Genomic DNA, 18,282 nt, shown 5'->3' with positions numbered 1-18,282 from the left:
CTGAAATGTAATACAGTACATTCTAGCTGCTTTCAGGTAGGACGTTCATAGTCCCCTTCACTGGTCATAGTAGCCAAGGAAAACTGAGGGACAGATTGAAGTGTTCAGAAGCATACCTGTATGTTTATTCATTTTTATGGGTTTAAACAACAAACATACACCACATTTCACTCCATTCCTATGAGTACAAGTAGTATTGCTTCCAAATCATCCATCAACAGAGGAAATTGTTACTGTTCGTTACTTTAGGATTAAATAATCTTACCCCTAACCATGGGTAAACAATACAATTTACAGGACCAAAAATGTTCTGTAAATTATATGTACAAAATGCACTTGAACAGTGACAACTGTAATAAATGATCCTGTTGCCCATGAGACAGTTAAATTGTTTTATCAAGTATGATATATGAATGTAACCAACACTGTTGCAATTTTGGAAAGAATCCTTTCAAGTAGCATACTCTCTAATTGTAATAGATGAATATAACAAAGCAATGTTGGATAAAACTTAGCTATTGAACTGCAATTATGTGCTTACATACTCTTCTACCGCACAATTATGGGAAGTGAATAGTCAGAATTAGTTTACCATTTGTGAAATGATGAATTACACACTTCTCATACATTGAAAACACTTGTGCTGCCTTCACTAGACCCATTTCTAAAAATAATATACCAGAGTGTGAGGAAATTACAGAAATTGCAGAAGAGAATAAGAATATATATTTTCCATTACTATTAAAGTCAAATATTGTTTACACAACTGTACAAAGCTTAAAAAAAATGCAAATTTTGATACTAATTCTGAAGGAGTTTAATTATACAAGTTATTTGAACTTAGAAAATCACCAAGCTTAAACAAACAGCTTAATGGAATTATTTCCAATCAAATTTATATAGCTACTCTAATTAAAGGCAACACATATGTAAAATTTACATAAAGACAGATGCACATTTATTTTATATACATTTATCAATATCAATAAAATTACAAAATGGTATATCATGGCAACCTGTTTCAACAATTGGGAGCAGCTTTTGTTAAAGCTTTTCAAAATATGGCTGACATGAACTGAACTCTATATATTCAATATATTTTCCAAATGGAATCAGCTAAGTAAATGATATTGTTGTTTTGAAATTAATTCAAATTTATGAAGAGATCAAATGCAAGATGAACAAATTTAGAAGATTAACATCCATGAATCAGGTAGCCTTTATATATAGTTAACCCATAATTTTTCTTACGTTTTTTCAAACTCTTGACTCGTAGAATCATATTCTGCAATGAAGTGTTTAAGTTCTTCAACACATCGCTCACCAATCTCATGCAAATTTTGTCTTAAAGAAAACTGAACAGGTTTTTCTAATGCAGGGTCTTTTTCAATCAGCATCTTCACCACAGCCCCAAAAGTTTCACAATCTTGTCGGTATACCTAAAAATATTAGTTTTAGAAATGCATGCAATGAAATACATCACAGTATCTACCCCACACTGAATTAAAGCTAGATGTATAGATCTTATAAAAATGGTATAAGACCCCCCTATGTATTTTGAGTACACCCCATCATATTTTGTAAATATTTAAGTATACCTTTTCATGTGATAAAACTGATGAAATGACACTTGCCTACAATGTAAAGTAGTGAGTATACAACTTGCATGACAGGGTAAATGTGCTGTCCCCTCAAAATAATGCAACACACAGCCATTAATGTCTAAACCGCTGGCAATAAAAGTGCACCCCTAAGTGATAATTTTCAAATGGGGTCCAAGTAGCTCTTCTCCCCCGATGTCATGTGACTCATGAAGGGGGAGCAGGTGTGTTATATTTTGTGTTATTGATGTTACTCTCTTATGCTGGTCCCTGGAAGTTCAACATTTATATCTCATAGTAATGAACTCTCTGAGGATCTGAAAAACCAAACTGTTGCTATACATAAAGATGGTTTAGGCCAGTGATTCCCAACCAGTGTGCCGTGGCACACTAATGTGCCGAGAGACATGGTCAGGTGTGCTGCGAAGAAGGAAGCTCAGCTTCTGGTCTTGCAACTTTTTGCTGAGAGTGCGAAGAGCAAAAAGATGTGAGACTGGAAGCTGAGCTTCCTTCTTTGCGCCTTCCAAGTTTTCTGGCGGCTGCAGCGCCCTGCCCGGCTGAAGCTTCCCTGGCGGTGGCAGCAGGTGAGCTTTGGGGCCCGGCGGGAGGGCAGCGGCAGTGGGAGGGTGGCAGCAGCAGCAGCACCGGGCAGTAGCTGTTGAGCGGCGGCAGGGTGGTCGGCTGCGAGCCAGAATTCCAGGACAGAGGCTCCGACGCCGGCGGCTGGACATGTTGCTGTATGCCGTACATGCTGGCATTGCGTGGCTGACACTTGCCTGCTGGCTGGGCCGGAACGGAAGCTCCAGCCTCACACCCATGCCCAGCGCAACACCAGCATGTATGGCGTCTAGCAACACGTCCAGCCGCCATCGTCGGTGCCTCCGTTCCGGAGCTCCTCTTCACAGCTGACCACCCTGCCACCACCCCACGGCTACTGCCCAATACCACTGCTGCGGCATGGTGTACGAGAAAGAGACAGAGAAAGAGATAGCAAGGGAGGGAGAGAGAGAAAGAGAGAGGGAGAGAGGGAGAAAGATAGAGAAAGCAAAAAAAGAGAGAGAGAGAAAGAGAGAAAGAAAGAGAGGGAGAGAGGGGAGAGGGAAAGAGAAAGACAGCAAGAGAGAGAGAGAAAGCAAGAGAGAGAGAGAAAGAGGGGGGAAGGTGGGTGAGGGAAAGACATAAAGGGAGGGAAGGAGGGAGAGAGAAAGAGCAAAAAAGTGGAAGGGAGAAACAAAGAGGGATGGAGAGAGAGGGGGAAAGAAAGAGGAAGGAAGGGAGAGAAAGAGGGAGAGAGAGAGAAGTTTCAAGTTTCAAGTTTAATCAGATTTGTATGCCGCCCCTAGAGTGAAAGGGAGGAAGAGATATTTTTTTTGGCCAAACTTTTTTTAGCCCCCCCCCTCAATGTTCCACAGGATTTTGTAAATGTGAATAATGTGCCGCGGCTCAAAAAAGGTTGGGAAACGCTGGTTTAGGCTATAAGAAGATTGCCAAGGACTTCCGGTGGCCACTTGAGGCACAACAGCTGTAGGAGGGAGACCTCTGCCACGAGGCTGCTTTTTTCCTTTGTTTTCCAAGATCTTTCAAGACACAGATTGTCTGAAGGGTGACGTGGGTGAAGAGGGGATATTCAGGCATCGAGGGGTTAAAGGCATTTGCCTCCCAATGTGAAGGGCACCCTCCATATTGGGACTCAAAAGCGTTCGTTGTTGCCGTTCAGCCTTTGACAGCCACAAAAGGAGGAAGCAATTCAGATTGACAGATCAGCCTGTCCACTGTAAGCTATTAGCTGAGTTCCTATTTCTGGGATCCTTACAACCATTAAATGATCTAATAACTAAAAAGAAAAGAACTGTACTGAAATATAATAGACTATAATTGACTGAAAACAATTGCTAATACCAGACGGATTCAGGGGAAAAAATCTGAGTAGATGAGTCTGGAGAGACTTAAATATTATCAAGGCGGCAACAGCGATAACGTGGAGATTGGTAAAGATTACATATTGGATTGTTTAGAGAGGACTTAAGTAGTGAACCTGGTCTGGAGATTTTGGTGATTTGTGTTTGCAGAATCCGGAAACAAATTTATTTATTTATTTCAATCATTGGATTTGGCTGTTGTGGAGCTCTCGGAGAACTGAGGTGTCGCTTTGGCGATTGGTGTGGCTCTGATTGAATTGTTGGACTGATTGTTTGCAAATCGTTCCTCCCTTGGCATCTATCATCAAACGAACTGTTAGCTGATTCTTACAGACGATCGGATTCCCCCCCAGGTTCCCTCCCTGAACTTAGGAAACTGCCGACCGACCCTCCCCTCCTCCACCATCCTAGACTGTGGGCAGTATCAGTTGGACCACAGAGGTGGTGTGGAGAAAGGAAAAGAACCAGCTGAAGTGTTTGTCGTGGTTGTGAAGAACTGAGAGAGGAGAGCAGCTTATGAGGGAACAGTTGGAGGGGTTATTAAGGATTGCATGTGCCTTTCAAACTACAGCTCCCGGCTGCCCTTGACTTCCTGCTTTGCCATTCTCTGTTCCCTTACTCAGAAGGGAATAGGAAATGACTTCACAGGAGAACTGTGCTAAGGAACCATAGAGAAACCATAGAGTAACCATAGAGCTTGCAAGACATAGAAATAAAAGACCATAGATATTTAAGACAACAGAGACCGATTGCAAGAGAAAGACTAATTTAATGTTATACAGGCAAGCCTCTTCAGACCTTTCACCATAGCAACAGACAGATAAAAGAACTCAATTGATCTAACTCTTAAAATAACTTTGGAAAAGATAAAAGTCAATGAAATCTAACATAACCTACACTGGGTACAAAAACAAGAGAATGCTGTTACTCCTTTTACTCTTCTAAATTCTATTTTACTACTTTACTGCTATTTTATATTTATATTTGAATATAATTACATTATAATTCTATTTTTTCTATTTTTTTTTTCTATTTTTATTTTATATCATGTACCATTCTATAGCAAAATTAATAGCATTAGGAAATTTTGAAACTTAACATTTATATTTACATTTTGATTATATTTGCATTTTATTTCTACTCTTTCTATTCTTATTCCTATTTCTACTTTTGATCATATTATAATATTGTGTAGCAAAGTTAATAGCTTTAGGAAACTTTGAAACTCAACGTACTATATAAGACTTATAACTTAAATTTTGTATTTATATTAAGATTTAATAGTTAGTATTTAATATTTAGTATTTTGTATTTAGTATCACACATTTAGAATTTTTATATTCTTTTACAGTTTTGATAATCATTACTATAATAAATCATATAGAGTTTGAATGTGCTAAATTATAACATAATAATCTAATTATTGCCTTCCTTTCCTTTATTCTCTCCTTCTCTTCTCCTCACTTTGAACCATATCTGATATATAATATAAATCTACATTAACCTCACAAACCTAAGGAAAAAACTAGATATTTAGAAATTATTTTAGAAATTTAATTCTGTATGTATAATCATTAATGGGTAACTATTAATTAATTGTAATCCAAAACCAATATATTGATACTAGTTAATAGTCTATATCTTATTGTTATTACATGGTCATTTGGAACAGAATTTTAAAAATTCCTTAAAAACAAAACCAGATCATAAAAGAGATGGCCAGCTACCAACCAAAAGGCAGCAAAAAGCAAGCGATTGCAGCCACAACAAGTATCTCTTCTCTGGCGGCACGTCAAATTGACGAGGTGCTAGTGGCTGCAAAAGAAAAGGGTTATAGGAACCTCATGCAAAACATGAATAAAACCTTGAACTTAATGTAGGAGATGATGGTGAAAATATACGACTCAATTACTGATAATCACACTGAACTGAAATCAGACATTGCTAGCCTTGAAAACAGATTGGAAATGACGCAGATTGCCACACAAAAAATGAGCAACAGATTATAAAAGTAGAGAAAAGGACTGAGCAGAATGAGAAAAAAATAGACTATGTAGAACAAAGACTCACCAATACCAACAAAAACCTCGAAGACTCTTTGATCCATCTTGAAATGGAGAGGTCCGCCTACTTTCTGAGATTCCAAAATATAGTGGAATCAGAAGAGGAAAATAAAGGCAAAATCATGCTGATAATTGTTGCAGGTATTTTGCAAAAAAATAGTGAAGAGGTGGTCAACAAAATTGACGAAGTATACAGAATTCAAACTAATTATGCCAGAAAACACCATTTCCCTGGAGAGGTTCACTTAAGATTCTCAAGGAAAAATACAAGAGATAAAGTCTATGTAGATTTACATACAAGGGCACAGAACTGAACATCCTGAAACAAATCTCTAGGAGAGTCTGGGAAAGACGAAGAGAGTACAAATCTCTGGAAAAACTGTAAAATAAAAAAGGAATAAATTTTAGATAGATCATACCCGAGGGGATGACAATCACCTCGGAAGGAAGAAGGATCAAAGTAGAGAAGTACTGTTGTACCTACCTGAATGGTCTTCTCGATGCACTGGAAGGAGAGTCCAACATGGGTAATTCTCCAATCTCATTGGTAGGGACTAAGTTTAGATTAGCATATCAATTTAGTACCGCCCCCTAACTGCCCCAATAGCTCAGTTTTAAAAAACAAAAGACAATAGTGAAGGTAAACTAAGTAAATTTTATTCAACAACAGTAATGTGCAACTAGAACTGAACTTTAACGGAGAGCACCCCTGGGCCCAATGGCCGGGAGGGTTTGGACTCTCCTTCCAGTGCATCGAGAAGACGGTACTTCTCCACTGCACTGGAAGGAGAGTCCAACATGGGATATACCCAAGTTTAAGTTCCATGGGAGGGAGAAGGCTGGTCCAGGGGCGCGTGAGAAGTGCACACCTTCTGAAGAACTTGCCTCCTGAATGATGCTTCAGCTGAAGCAAACGAATCAAGCTTATAATGACGTATGAACGTTGATGGTGCTGACCAAGTGGCTGCTCTGCAAATGTCCTCAATAGACGCCTGTGTCGTCCATGCCGTCAATGTGGCTGCGCTTCGGGTAGAATGAGCTGTAATCCCCACTGGTGGAGGGCAAGCACTTGTTTTGTAAGCTTCCACAATACAGCTCTGAAGCCATCGGCTCAGTGTCTGTGCTGATACTTTGAGGCCCATCTTGGATTGAGAAAAGGAAACAAACAGGGCCTCGGATTTCCTAAAATGTTCAGTCCATCTAACCAATTTTTTCACGCCCTCCGGGCATCTACCTTATGCCACCTAAGTTCAAAAGGGTTGGCACCGTGTATACAAAATTCCGGTATCACCAGGTCTTGTCTTCTATGGAAAATCGAATTGACTTGGAATGAAAGCTGGGTCCAGACGTAGAATGACTCTGTCTAAATGAAAGGTACAAAGATCCAAGCACACTGAAAGAGCTGATAACTTGGATACTTGACGAGCTGACGTTATTGCGACAAGAAAAACGGTCTTGTTAAAAAACGGAGAGATATTGTTCAAAGAGGTTCAAATAGCAGTCCAGTAAGGGCTCGTAGAACAAGTGAGAGGTCCCAAGTTGGAAACCGGTGAACTGGTGGAGGGTGTTTGTTGGAAGCTCCCTTAAGGAAGTCTCTAATCCATGGATGGTGAGATAGAGAGTGGCCATCTTCCGTTTTCAAAACTGTCAAGATAGCTGCTACCTGTCTTCTCAAGGTATTCGGAGCCAACCCTTTTTCAAGTCCAGATTGGAGAAACTCCAGGACTGGGATCAGGGGCGAACCTTGAAGTCCTACCTGGTGTTCGGTACAGAATTTACAGAAGGCCGACCATGTTGTTTGGTAAATTCTTGTAGTAGACGGGAGACATGCGGCCTGCATAGTAGAGATGACCTTGTCTGGAAGCTGGTGACTCCTCAGTCTATCCCCTTCAAGTGCCAGACGGTTAACTGGAACCATTGGGGTTCTGGATGTAGTACAAACCCCTGGCTCAGGGAGATCAGGTAATCCGGGATCCTCCATGGTGGAGAGATTGACAATTCCATGAGGTCGGAGAACCAAGAACGTAATCTCCCAGGAGGCGCTGAAATATTGGAGTTTGCCTCCTAAGGGGAGAGCTCTGCCTGAGTCACTTGTTACGCCTGAAGCCCCTTTTGTTGGAACCCCTGAAGGGTCGTCTTGACTGTTGGAAGTTCCTAGATCTGTCCTGGAACCCAGATCTGTCACCTTTGAAGGACGACTGATTATACTGGCCCTGAGTGTACGACCTCGGCGGCTAGACCACGCCCGAGGAAGAGTCCCAACGAAAAGGCTGTCTCCGATAATATGGGGCAGTGCGACGTTCCTGTCATTTGTAGGCTCTGGGGAGGATTTTCCGTTTATCTATGTCCTCTATGAGAACAGATTCCAGTACCTCTCAAAAAAACTTGGAGCCTTGGAAAGGTGAAGAGGCCAGGCGCCACTTTGACTTTGTGTCCGCCTGCCAATTACATAGCCACAAAAAACGTCATGAGGACAATGTGGCTGCCATGCTTCTGGAGGAGAATTTTGCCGCATTGGATCCACATGATCAACGTCCTATTAAAAAAGGACGCCGCTGAGGCCACGCATAAGCTCCAACCGGCCATCTGGTGCGTCTTTCGCAGCAAGATTTCCACCTTCCTATCATCCAGCTCAAGGCTGTCTGCTGTCTCAGATGGTACCAGAGCTTTGGAAACCAAGGTTGCCACTGGTTTGTCGATGGAAGGGAACTGCAGCAACGCCTCCATTTCATCATCGAAGGTATAAAACTTCCTTTCTAGCATGGAGGGGCCATGGGCCACTGCTGGGTGTTGCCAAGGGCATTTAATGTTTTCCACAAAATTTTCCGAGGACGGAATGTTGTCAGACTCCTTCGTAGGCTCCTTGAGTAGGGTTGCTGAAGGCCTGGGTGCCTGTGCTGTAGCAGTGGGCGTGGTGGATCCTGCCAGGTCTATAATCTGCATTGCTTTGTGAAGCAAGATCCTGAACAACGATGGTTTAAATAGACCTGTCAAGGATGGTGAAAATATAGGACTCATCTTCGGATAACTCATTGTCTCGGTCACTGCCATCATCCATTAGGAACAGTTCCTCAGCTAGGGACCCCAGTGGTGGTGGTGCAGACCATAGGTCCCTCTGCTGAGGTTGGCGGGGTTGGTAATTGTATTGCTGTACTCCTGCCGCCATGCCTTGGGAGTAAGCTTTTGCCACAATATCCTGGAGTGATGAAGGAAGGCCCTGCCAGGTATCTGTTTGGGCCCGAAGCCTCGTAGCCGTAGGGGTGAAGGTTGCAGATGGGGCATGTATGCCCAGCGGTAAGTTAGCAGGCATAGACAAGTATTGGCTGGAAGATCCTGGCCTCTCTGGTCTGAACCCTGGAGATGGCGCTACCTGGGGGGGGTGCAATGGTGCCCCCTGGCGGTCAGGGGACCAGTCTCTCTCCGTTGCTAGACCCAACTGGGTGGGTAGGATCTGAGGAGAGGATGGGGCCATGGACTGAGTCATCTGCTGAAAAGGAGGTACAATGGTACCTCATCTTACGAACGCCTCTTCTAACGTACTTTTCAAGATACGAACCCGGTGTTTAAGATTTTTTTGCCTCTTCTTCCGAACTATTTTCACCTTATAAACACAAGCCGCTGCTGCTGGGATGAAGGGGTTTCTTTTTCCCCCCTTTTTTGAAGAAAGAAAAGGGAGGGGCGGCTTGGAGGGGGAAATCGTGAGTACAATGGCAGATCAAGAGGAGGCAGGAGACAGGTCAGGCCCCTTCCTCATGGCTTCCAAAGCTAAGGAGAAGTCATACTCGGGCAAAGCAAAGGCAAAATCTGCCCAGGCCTCATCTTACCTTAAGGAAGCCGAAAGGAAAATAAGGGCCTTAGAGCAGCAACTTGAGGCAGCTTTAAACCCTAGCACCTCTGCTACCATGAGCTCAATTCCACCTATACAGTGGTACCTCATGATACGAACTTAATTGGTTCCAGGAGGAGGTTCGTAAGGTGAAAAGTTCGTAAGACGAAACAATGTTTCCCATAGGAATCAATGTAAAAGCAAATAATGCATGCAAATCCTTCAGGAAAATCCCAAACTTTAGAAGGGAGGCGAACAGAGGGCAGGGAGGAGCAGCTATAGGGGGCGGGTGGAAGAAGCAAGGCTAGGCTAAAGGGTGAGTGGGAAGGAAGAAAGGCAAGGGGGCGCCCCTCCCTTTTCTTTCTTCAAAAGACACCCTTTCAGTGCCTGCAAGCACGCTGTTCTCCTACTTTTGTTAATGCAAAGACTTTCCCCCTCCAAGCCGCCCCTCCCTTTTCTTTCTTCAAAAGACACTCTTTCAGTGCCTCTGCAAGCACACAGTTCTCTGCAAAGTCTTTCCCCCTCCAAGCCGCCCCTCCCTTTTCTTTCTTCAAAAGACACCTTTTCAGTGCCTGCAAGCACGCTGTTCTACTTTTGTTAATGCGCCCCCCTTGCCTTTCTTCCTTCCCACTCACCCTTTAGCCTAGCCTTGCTTCTTCCACCCGCCCCCTTTAGCTGCTCCTCCCTGCCCTCTGTTCGCCTCCCTTCTAAAGTTTGGGATTTTCCTGAAGGATTTGCATGCATTATTTGCTTTTACATTGATTCCTATGGGAAACATTGTTTCGTCTTACGAACGTTTCACCTTACGAACCTCCTCCTGGAACCAATTAAGTTCGTATCATGAGGTACCACTGTATAGGTGGAATTGAGCTCATGGTAGCAGAGGTGCTAGGGTTTAAAGCTGCCTCAAGTTGCTGCTCTAAGGCCCTTATTTTCCTTTCGGCTTCCTTAAGGGAAGATGAGGCCTGGGCAGATTTTGCCTTTGCTTTGCCCGAGTGTGACTTCTCCTTAGCTTTGGAAGCCATGGGGGAGGGGTCTGACCTGTCTTCTGCCTCCTCTTGATCTGCCATTGTACTCACGATTACTATAAATAATTAGAGCAAACTGCTTGAGTTCCAGATCTCCAGTTGACTTTTTTGTTGTAAATAGTCATCAAAATGGCGGAACGGGTCAGGGGGCCACTGCGCAGGTGCGCCTGATCCTGCAAGGCTTTCACGCCAAGCAGCTGATAGGCTGCCGGCAATCTGCTGCCTTTCCTCCTTACAATTAGCGGCAGCTCCGCCCCCACCCAAAATGGCGGATCACCCCTTTCCCGCCTGGGTATCAGCTGGGGCGTGGTTTCCGACTCTTGTCTTCTTCCCCAATCGGTGTTTTTTCATGCCGATCCTGACCGGAGATGTGGCGCCCGCTGAGTCCTGGGCTCAGCTGAGAAGCAGCCCTTTCAATTCCCAGCAATTGTGTCCAACCGCAGCTCCTTTTTCCTGCGGTTTTCTTGCTTCGGCGATGCCGGCGATCGCCTTGCTGGCAGACAAACAGCTGGTAAGGCTCCCTGAAAGCCGGTCTCAGTCTAGCCTCCCAGTGGGGGTGGGGGCAGACCCCCACCTTAGGCTGGCAGCCAGGTTTGGCCTCGGAGGTCAGTGACCAGGGACTGCAATCTCCTTCTTGAGGGTAGTTCTCTCTGGGAGAAGAGGCCCTATAAGGATAAGTTGTAGGGGGTAGTGCCCGTGGAGGGCAGAGACCCCATCCTTGCAAAAAAACCTGCAAGACAAAAGCAAAAAAAATTAATAGGAAATTACAAGAAATACTATATGCTACACACACCTTACAGGATTTTCCTGGAGGAAAACTCATCATGTCCCTACACTAGACTGAGTTTTTAAAAACTGAGCTATTGAGGCAGCTAGGGGGCGGTATTAAATTGATATGCTAATCTAAACTCAGTCCCTACCAATGAGACTAGAGAATTACCCATGTTGGACTCTCCTTCCAGTGCAGTGAAGAACACAGAACAAGCTCAAGAAGTTTTGGAGCAAACTGCAAGATTAGAACTAGAATCGGAAAGCGGAGATAGAATAGAATCAAGTAAGGACGAAGACTATTACTCAAGACAAATAAATGAGGAGATGGAGAGGGAGAGTAGAGTCGGAGAAGGAAACAAATAAATAAATAAATAATAAAGAAGGAACAAGAACCAGATCTCGGACAGCGGCAGCAATAAACAAGTAAAGAAGCAACAACAAATCTCTAACTCTTTATAATAGAAATGCAACATGAAATAAAGTTATTTTCAATAAATATCAATGGATTAAATAGCCCCTATAAAAGAAGGAAAGTCTTTTCAAAATTATTATTATTGTTTTGGTTCGCTGCCAAACTCCAGGCGTGGGGCCAAGTTGATAAGATAATGTGCCACACAGTTGTTTCTCAGCCAAAGTCTACTTTACAAGAAAATAATCCTATAAATGTCCATTAATGTATCAAGGTTTGTCAGGCAAAAACATTCTTCAAAGGCTCTTCTCCGGAGGCATGAACATTGGCTTCTTGCAAAGAGCATCTTCCAACTCCTCCCCCTTATATACTCTCTGGGAGTGTAGACTATGCACAGCTGAGCTCACTTTCTCTTTCTGAGCTTTCTTAACTGCTACTGCCTTCTTCTTCCCAAACATTCAGGATTGGGTCCCTTATCTCCTCTTCCTCCTCTTCAGACCCTGGCAAAGCCCCATTTGGTGGCTGCAAATCCCCAGTTGGGGGTTTTATAGCCTCTGTAGGTTCCTCACATCCACTCTCCCTCCTCCTCCGGCTCCGACAGCCACACAAGCCGACCGTGCCCAGATGGCTCCAGTTTATCAAGCTCAAAGTCCGTTGCCAGAGGACCTGGCTGCAAGCCAACCACAACACTATCCCCCCAGAAGGCCCTTCCCTTGGGTCCTGCACAGAGGGCCGGGTTTGGACAGATGGTGTAAATGAAAAGCCCAGATCAGGTCAGGGCATCGACAAAATCCACCCATGCTGGCCTGAGCGCCAGCACACACAATGGAAAAGATCAGAGACATTGAGATAGAAACTAATAGCTGGGCAGACCACAACCCATTAGTTATATACTGGAAAGGTAAGAGAAAATCTAATAATTGGTCTATGAATAGAAATATATTATGTGACCCTGAATATAAAGAATGGATAGGGAAAGAATTGGAGTTTTGTTTTGTTTTTAAATGAAAACAATGATACCACCCCACAAAATCTTTGGGACACAACAAAGGCATATATATATATATATATGTGGGCTAACAGTTTCTTACATGGCAAAAAGAATAAAGAGAAGAAGTTACAATACCAAGGGTTAGAGGATGAATTTAAAACATTAGAATCAGAAATGCAACAAAATGAATATGATGATAAAGATAAAAATCAGAGAGAAGTATTAAAGCATAACATAAGGCTGATAGAACAAGAATCAACGGTAGAACAAATAAAAAGAGCAAAACAAGAATATTTTGAACATGCAAATAAACCAGGAAGATGGCTGGCATATAAACTCAGGAAAGAAAGAGAAAATAAAATTATTAAAAAATTAATAGATAGTAAAGGCGTAATAAGACATAGAATAGATGAAAAGAAGGAAATAGCGTTAGAATTCTACACTAAATTATATGAAAAAGAAGATTTAATTTTTGATTATTTAAGCTCTATAGATTTACCTGTATTAACTGAAGATCAACAACAAAAATTAAACAAACCCTTTACAGAAATAGTATTACAGCAATCCATTAAAAACCAGAAAAACAACAAAGCCACTGGTCCAGATGCGATACCAACAGAATTTTATAAGTTAGATATTGAAATACTCTCTTCAAATATGTTAGAGATATTCAACCAAATAATAGTAGATGGTAAATTACCAAAAACATGGACAGAAACTTTAATAACATTAATACATAAAGCGGGAACTGAGAAGGAAAAAATCAAAAATTACAGACCTATCTCACTATTAAACGTAGATTACAAAATTTTTATATCAATATTTGCTACTAGGTTTAAAAACATTATAAATGGAATAATACATGAAGACCAGAATGGATTCTTACCAGGTAGACAAATTAAAAATAATTTAAGAACAATTATAAATACCCTAGAATATTATGAACAACACCCTGAAAAACAAATGTCACTTATATTTTTAGATGCCAAAAAAACATTTGATAATGTAGATTGGACCTTTATGAAAATACAATTAAATAAGATGAATGTGGGAACTAAATTTTTTAATATAATTGATGCCATTTATTCTAATCAATCAGCAAAAATTATAATAAATAGAGAGCAAACAGGAAAATTAGAGATACAAAGAGGAGTGAGACAAGATTGCCCAATTTCACCATTACTATTTATTTTAACATTAGAAGCTTTACTAATAAAAATAAGAGCAGAAAAGGAAATAAAAGGGTTGAAGATTAAAAAAGAAACATATAAAGCTCAAGCCTTTGCTAATGATGTAGTTTTTATAATAGAGGATCCCTTAACATCAATTTTAAAGTTAATAGATTTAATAGATGAATATGGGAAAGTTGCAGGTTTGAAAATAAACAAGGAAAAGACACAAATACTTACGAAAAATATGACAGATTTACAAAGTATCTTGAAAATTTAACAAATATGAAAATAACAAAAAAGGTTAAATACTTAGGTATATGGATTACTTCTAAAGCTATATCTTTAAAAAATGATAATTATACAAAATTGTTAGGACAAATAAAAATGATTTGGAAATATGAAATAATTTACAGTTATCTTTAGTTGGAAGAATTTCCACAATTAAAATGAATATCTTCCCTAAAGTATTATTTTTATTCCAAGTTATCCCAATTAACCCTGGACCAAATTTCTTTAAAGAATTAAATAGAATTACAAACAAATTTATATGGCAGGGCAAGAAACCAAGAACAAAACAAAGTTCGTTAGAAGACCGGAAAGAGAGAGGAGGACTTGCCTTCCCCAATTGGAAGTTATATTACCAAACGACGGCATTAACGTGGATAAAAGAATGGCTAACCCTGGAGAATCGAAGATTACTTAATCTAGAGGGTCATGATTTAATGCTAGGCTGGCATGCCTTCGTATGGTATGAAAAATTTAAAACTCACTCATACTTTAAAAGTAATATTATAAGGAAAGCACTAATAGATGTTTGGAACGAGATAAGGAAAATCACTTTTTAGTCATGCCAGAATGGATTTCACCGATAGAAGCTATTTTGCACCCAAATCTGTTAAAAGAAAGTAAAATATGGAAATATAGAGCAGTGTTCCCTCTAATTTTTTTTCGGGGTGGGCGGAAAAGTATAGTGTCTGAGCGGCAGTCCCTTTGGGACTGGGCGGCATATAAGAATAAATAAATAAATAAATAAATTTTTTTAAAAACCCAAATAAAGTAAGTGTGGGTGTGCGCTATCACACATGAGCGAGTTCTTGCATCCATAATTCTATCCTTTCTATGTCTCCCTTTCCTCCCTCCCTCTTTCCTTTCTATCTCTCCCTCCCTCCCTTTCCTCCATCCCTCTTTCCTTTCTATCTCTCCCTCCCTTTCCTCCCTCCCTCTTTCCTTTCTATCTCTCCCTCCCTCTTTCCTTTCTATCTCTCCCTCCCTTTCCTCCCTCTTTCCTTTCTATCTCTCCCTGCCTCTTTCCACCCTCCCTCTTTCCTTTGTATCTCTCCCTGCCTCTTTCCTCCCTCCCTCTTTTCTTTCTATCTCTCCCTCCTTCTTTCCTTTCTCTCTCTTTCCTTTCTATCTCTCCCTCCCTCCCTCTTTCCTTTCTATCTCTTCCTCCCTCTTTCCTTTCTATCTTTCCCCGCCTTTCTCCAAGCCCTTCCTTTTCCCTCCCCCTATCCTACTATCCCCCTCTCCCTCCTTTCTATCTCTCCCTCCCCCTTTCTCTCTGTCTCCCTTCATCTTTCTTTCCCCCTCTCTCTCCATCCCTCTTCCTTTCTCTCTTCCTTCCTTCCTTTTTTGCTCTTTCTCCCTCCCTCCTTCCCTCTGTCTTTCCCTCCTTCCCCCCTCTTTCTCTCTCCACCCTCTTCCTACCTGTTTAACGGTGGCCGGCTACGTCTTGATGTGGGCTGCCACCATCTTGTACTGGGATTGAGTGGCAGAGGGGACCCGGTGGTGGCGGGGAAGCCCCTGGCGCGGCGGCGGGAGACAAAGCGAAGCTTGTGCTTCGGGCACACTGGGGCAGAGTGGGCCGAGGCCGGGCCTGTCACCCCCGGGGGCAGGAGGCAGCCCCAGCGTGGCAGCGGGGGAGGAGAAGGCAAAGCCGGCTGCCCGGGTAAATGACGCATTTGAAAGCGCGCCCAGGGAAGTCTTTTACTGGGATTGGGTGGCGGAGGGGACCCACCGGCGGATAGCCCCCAGCGCGGCGGCGGGAGAGGAAGCAAAGCTTGTGCTTCGGCTACACCAGGGCGCGCTTTTCCTGCACCTCTTTCCTGGGCAGGGGGGGAGACGGCCACCTTCTCGCCCCCCCCCCCCCCGCCCAGGAAAGCAGCGAATTTGAAAAACACGCTGCTTTCCCGGAATGTCCGTCCATGTGGGGTTGGGCCGAATCCGCCGGCCATGCCGGCAGCCTGGTGTCTGTCCATGCGGGGGGGGGGGGGCAAACCCATCGGCCACACCGCCAGCTCGATGAGAAAGAGGGAATGAAGGAGGGAGAGAAAGAAAGAGAGCCCCCCCCCCGCACGGACAGACATCAGGCTGGCGGTGTGGCTGGCGGATTCATCCCCCCCGCACAGACGGACATCAGGCTAGCGGCGTGGCTGGCGGATTCATCCCCCCCCCCCCGCACAGACGGACATCAGGCTGGCGGTGTGGCTGGCGGATTCATCCCCCCCCCCCCCGCACAGACGGACATCAGGCTAGCGGCGTGGCTGGCGGATTCGCCCCCCCCGCATGGACGGACATCAGGCTGGCGGATTCGCCCCCCACACACACACGGATGGACATCGGGCTGGCGGGCAGCCAGCTTTGCTGACCAGCATGCCTTCCCCTTGGCTCTGCCTCCCGCCGCTGCTGCGCAGCTCACCTCAGAAGCCTTGACACTTTGCTGGCCTGCACGATGCGGTGGCGGGAGACAAAGTGAAGCTTGTGCTTCAGGCACACTGGGGCAGAGTGGGCCGAGGCCGGGCCTGTTGCCCCCGGGGGCAGGAGGCAGCCCCAGCATGGCAGCGGGGGAGGAGAAGGCGAAGCCGGCTGCCCGGGTAAATGACGCGTTTGAAAGCATGCCCAAGGAAGTCTTTTACTGGGATTGGGTGGCAGAGGGGACCCACCGGCGGGCAGCCCCCAGCGCGGCGGCGGGAGAGGAAGCAAAGCTTGTGCTTTGGCTACATCAGGGCGCGCTTTTCCTGCACCTCTTTCCTGGGCAGGGGGGGGAGGCGGCCACCTTCTTGCCCCCCCCCTGCCCAGGAAAGCAGCGAATTTGAAAAGCGCGCTGCTTTCCCGGAATGTCCGTCCGTGTGGGGTTGGGGCGAATCCGCCGGCCATGCCCGCAGCCTGATGTCCGTCCGTGCGGGGGGGGTGAATCCATCTGCCAAACCGCCAGCTCGATGAGAAAGAGGGAATGAAGGAGGGAGAGAAAGAAAGAGAGCCCCCCCACACGGACAGACATCAGGCTGGCAGCGTGGCTGGCGGATTCGTCCCCCCCCCCCGCACGGACGGATATCAGGCTGGTGGTGTGGCTGGCGGATTCATCTCCCCCGCACGGACGGATATCAGGCTGGCAGCATGGCTGGTGGATTCGCCCCCCCCCCACACACATGGACGGGCATCAGGCTGGTGGGCAGCCAGCTTTGCTGACCGGCATGCCCTCCCCTTGGCTCTGCCTCCCGCTGCCGCCACGCAGCTCACCTCAGAAGCCTTGACGCTTTGCTGGCCTGCACGGCGCGGGGGAGGAGGCGGAGTAGGCCGATTCCGGGCCCGTCGCCCCCGATTCCAGGGGGCAGCTCCCAGCACAGCGGCTGGGGAGGAAGCCAACGCCTCCTCCGACGCCGAGGGGAAGCGGAAGGGCGTGGGAGGAGATGGGCGCGGCTGACGGCAGAGCCCAGGAAGCCGGGGTTTTCTCTCCCACCAACAGCTTGGGAGGGGCGGATCAGCTGTCTGTCGGGGAGAAACCCGCTCCGCGCCAGCTTGGAAAACTCTGGGCTGTCGTTAAAATTTGCCTGCGCTATAGCGCGCTGCGCAGCTTACAGGGAACTATGCTATAGAGACCTACTGGATAATCAACTAAAATTGAAAACAAAACAAGAACTGCATGAGATAGGCGGCGACATTGATTGGTATGCCCAGATTAATTCTAGATACCAAAAAGATGTCAGAACTTTTATTTTTTTAAAAGATAATAACATACTTGGGAAATTATTAATTCAAAATCAAGGGAAATTAATTGGGAAGTTATATAAACATTTAATAAACTATAAAATGATAGGTTGGATACTGAAAGATAATATGATCAGTTGGTGTAAAAATTTTGGAAAAGAAATACATTTAGATACATGGGAAAAGGTATGGGTATACAATTGGAAAACAACTAAATCAATTTCTTTTAAAGAAAATCAAATTAAGATGTTTTATAGATGGCACCTTCCACCATATAGGATTTCAAAGATGTTCCCAAATACCTCTCCTGTTTGTTGGAAATGTAAAAAAGAAATTGGTACATATTTTCATATATGGTGGACCTGCCCCAAAGCTAAGATCTATTGGAATAAGGTAGAAAAATGGTTAAAGGAAATAACGAATAAGGAGATTAAAAAGACCCCGGAATTCTTCCTACTAGGCATCACTGATACCAAATACAAAAAAGAAATATATTATTTAATAATTCATATATT

General features: G+C 44.1%; 1 protein-coding gene across 20 annotated transcripts in view; it reads right to left on the bottom strand.

Moving 5' to 3' along the window:
- PPHLN1 (periphilin 1) overlaps nucleotides 1-18,282 on the bottom strand; it is a 153,334-nt gene that overhangs the window by 18,157 nt on the left and 116,895 nt on the right. For 16 of the 20 annotated variants that reach the window (XM_070755553.1, XM_070755547.1, XM_070755548.1 and 13 more), the window contains one exon: nucleotides 1,252-1,439. In XM_070755553.1, coding sequence (XP_070611654.1) covers nucleotides 1,252-1,439 — 188 coding nt within the window. Of the gene's footprint in view, nucleotides 1-101; nucleotides 1,440-18,282 lie in introns of those variants that run through there. The other 4 variants (XM_070755562.1, XM_070755558.1, XM_070755565.1 and 1 more) reach the window with 1 other exon arrangement.

The sequence above is a fragment of the Erythrolamprus reginae genome, chromosome 6 (genome assembly GCF_031021105.1).
Source record: "Erythrolamprus reginae isolate rEryReg1 chromosome 6, rEryReg1.hap1, whole genome shotgun sequence".
NCBI lineage: Eukaryota > Metazoa > Chordata > Lepidosauria > Squamata > Dipsadidae > Erythrolamprus > Erythrolamprus reginae.
Note: the sequence above shows the minus strand (reverse complement) of the source record. Positions and strands in the feature narration are given on the sequence as shown.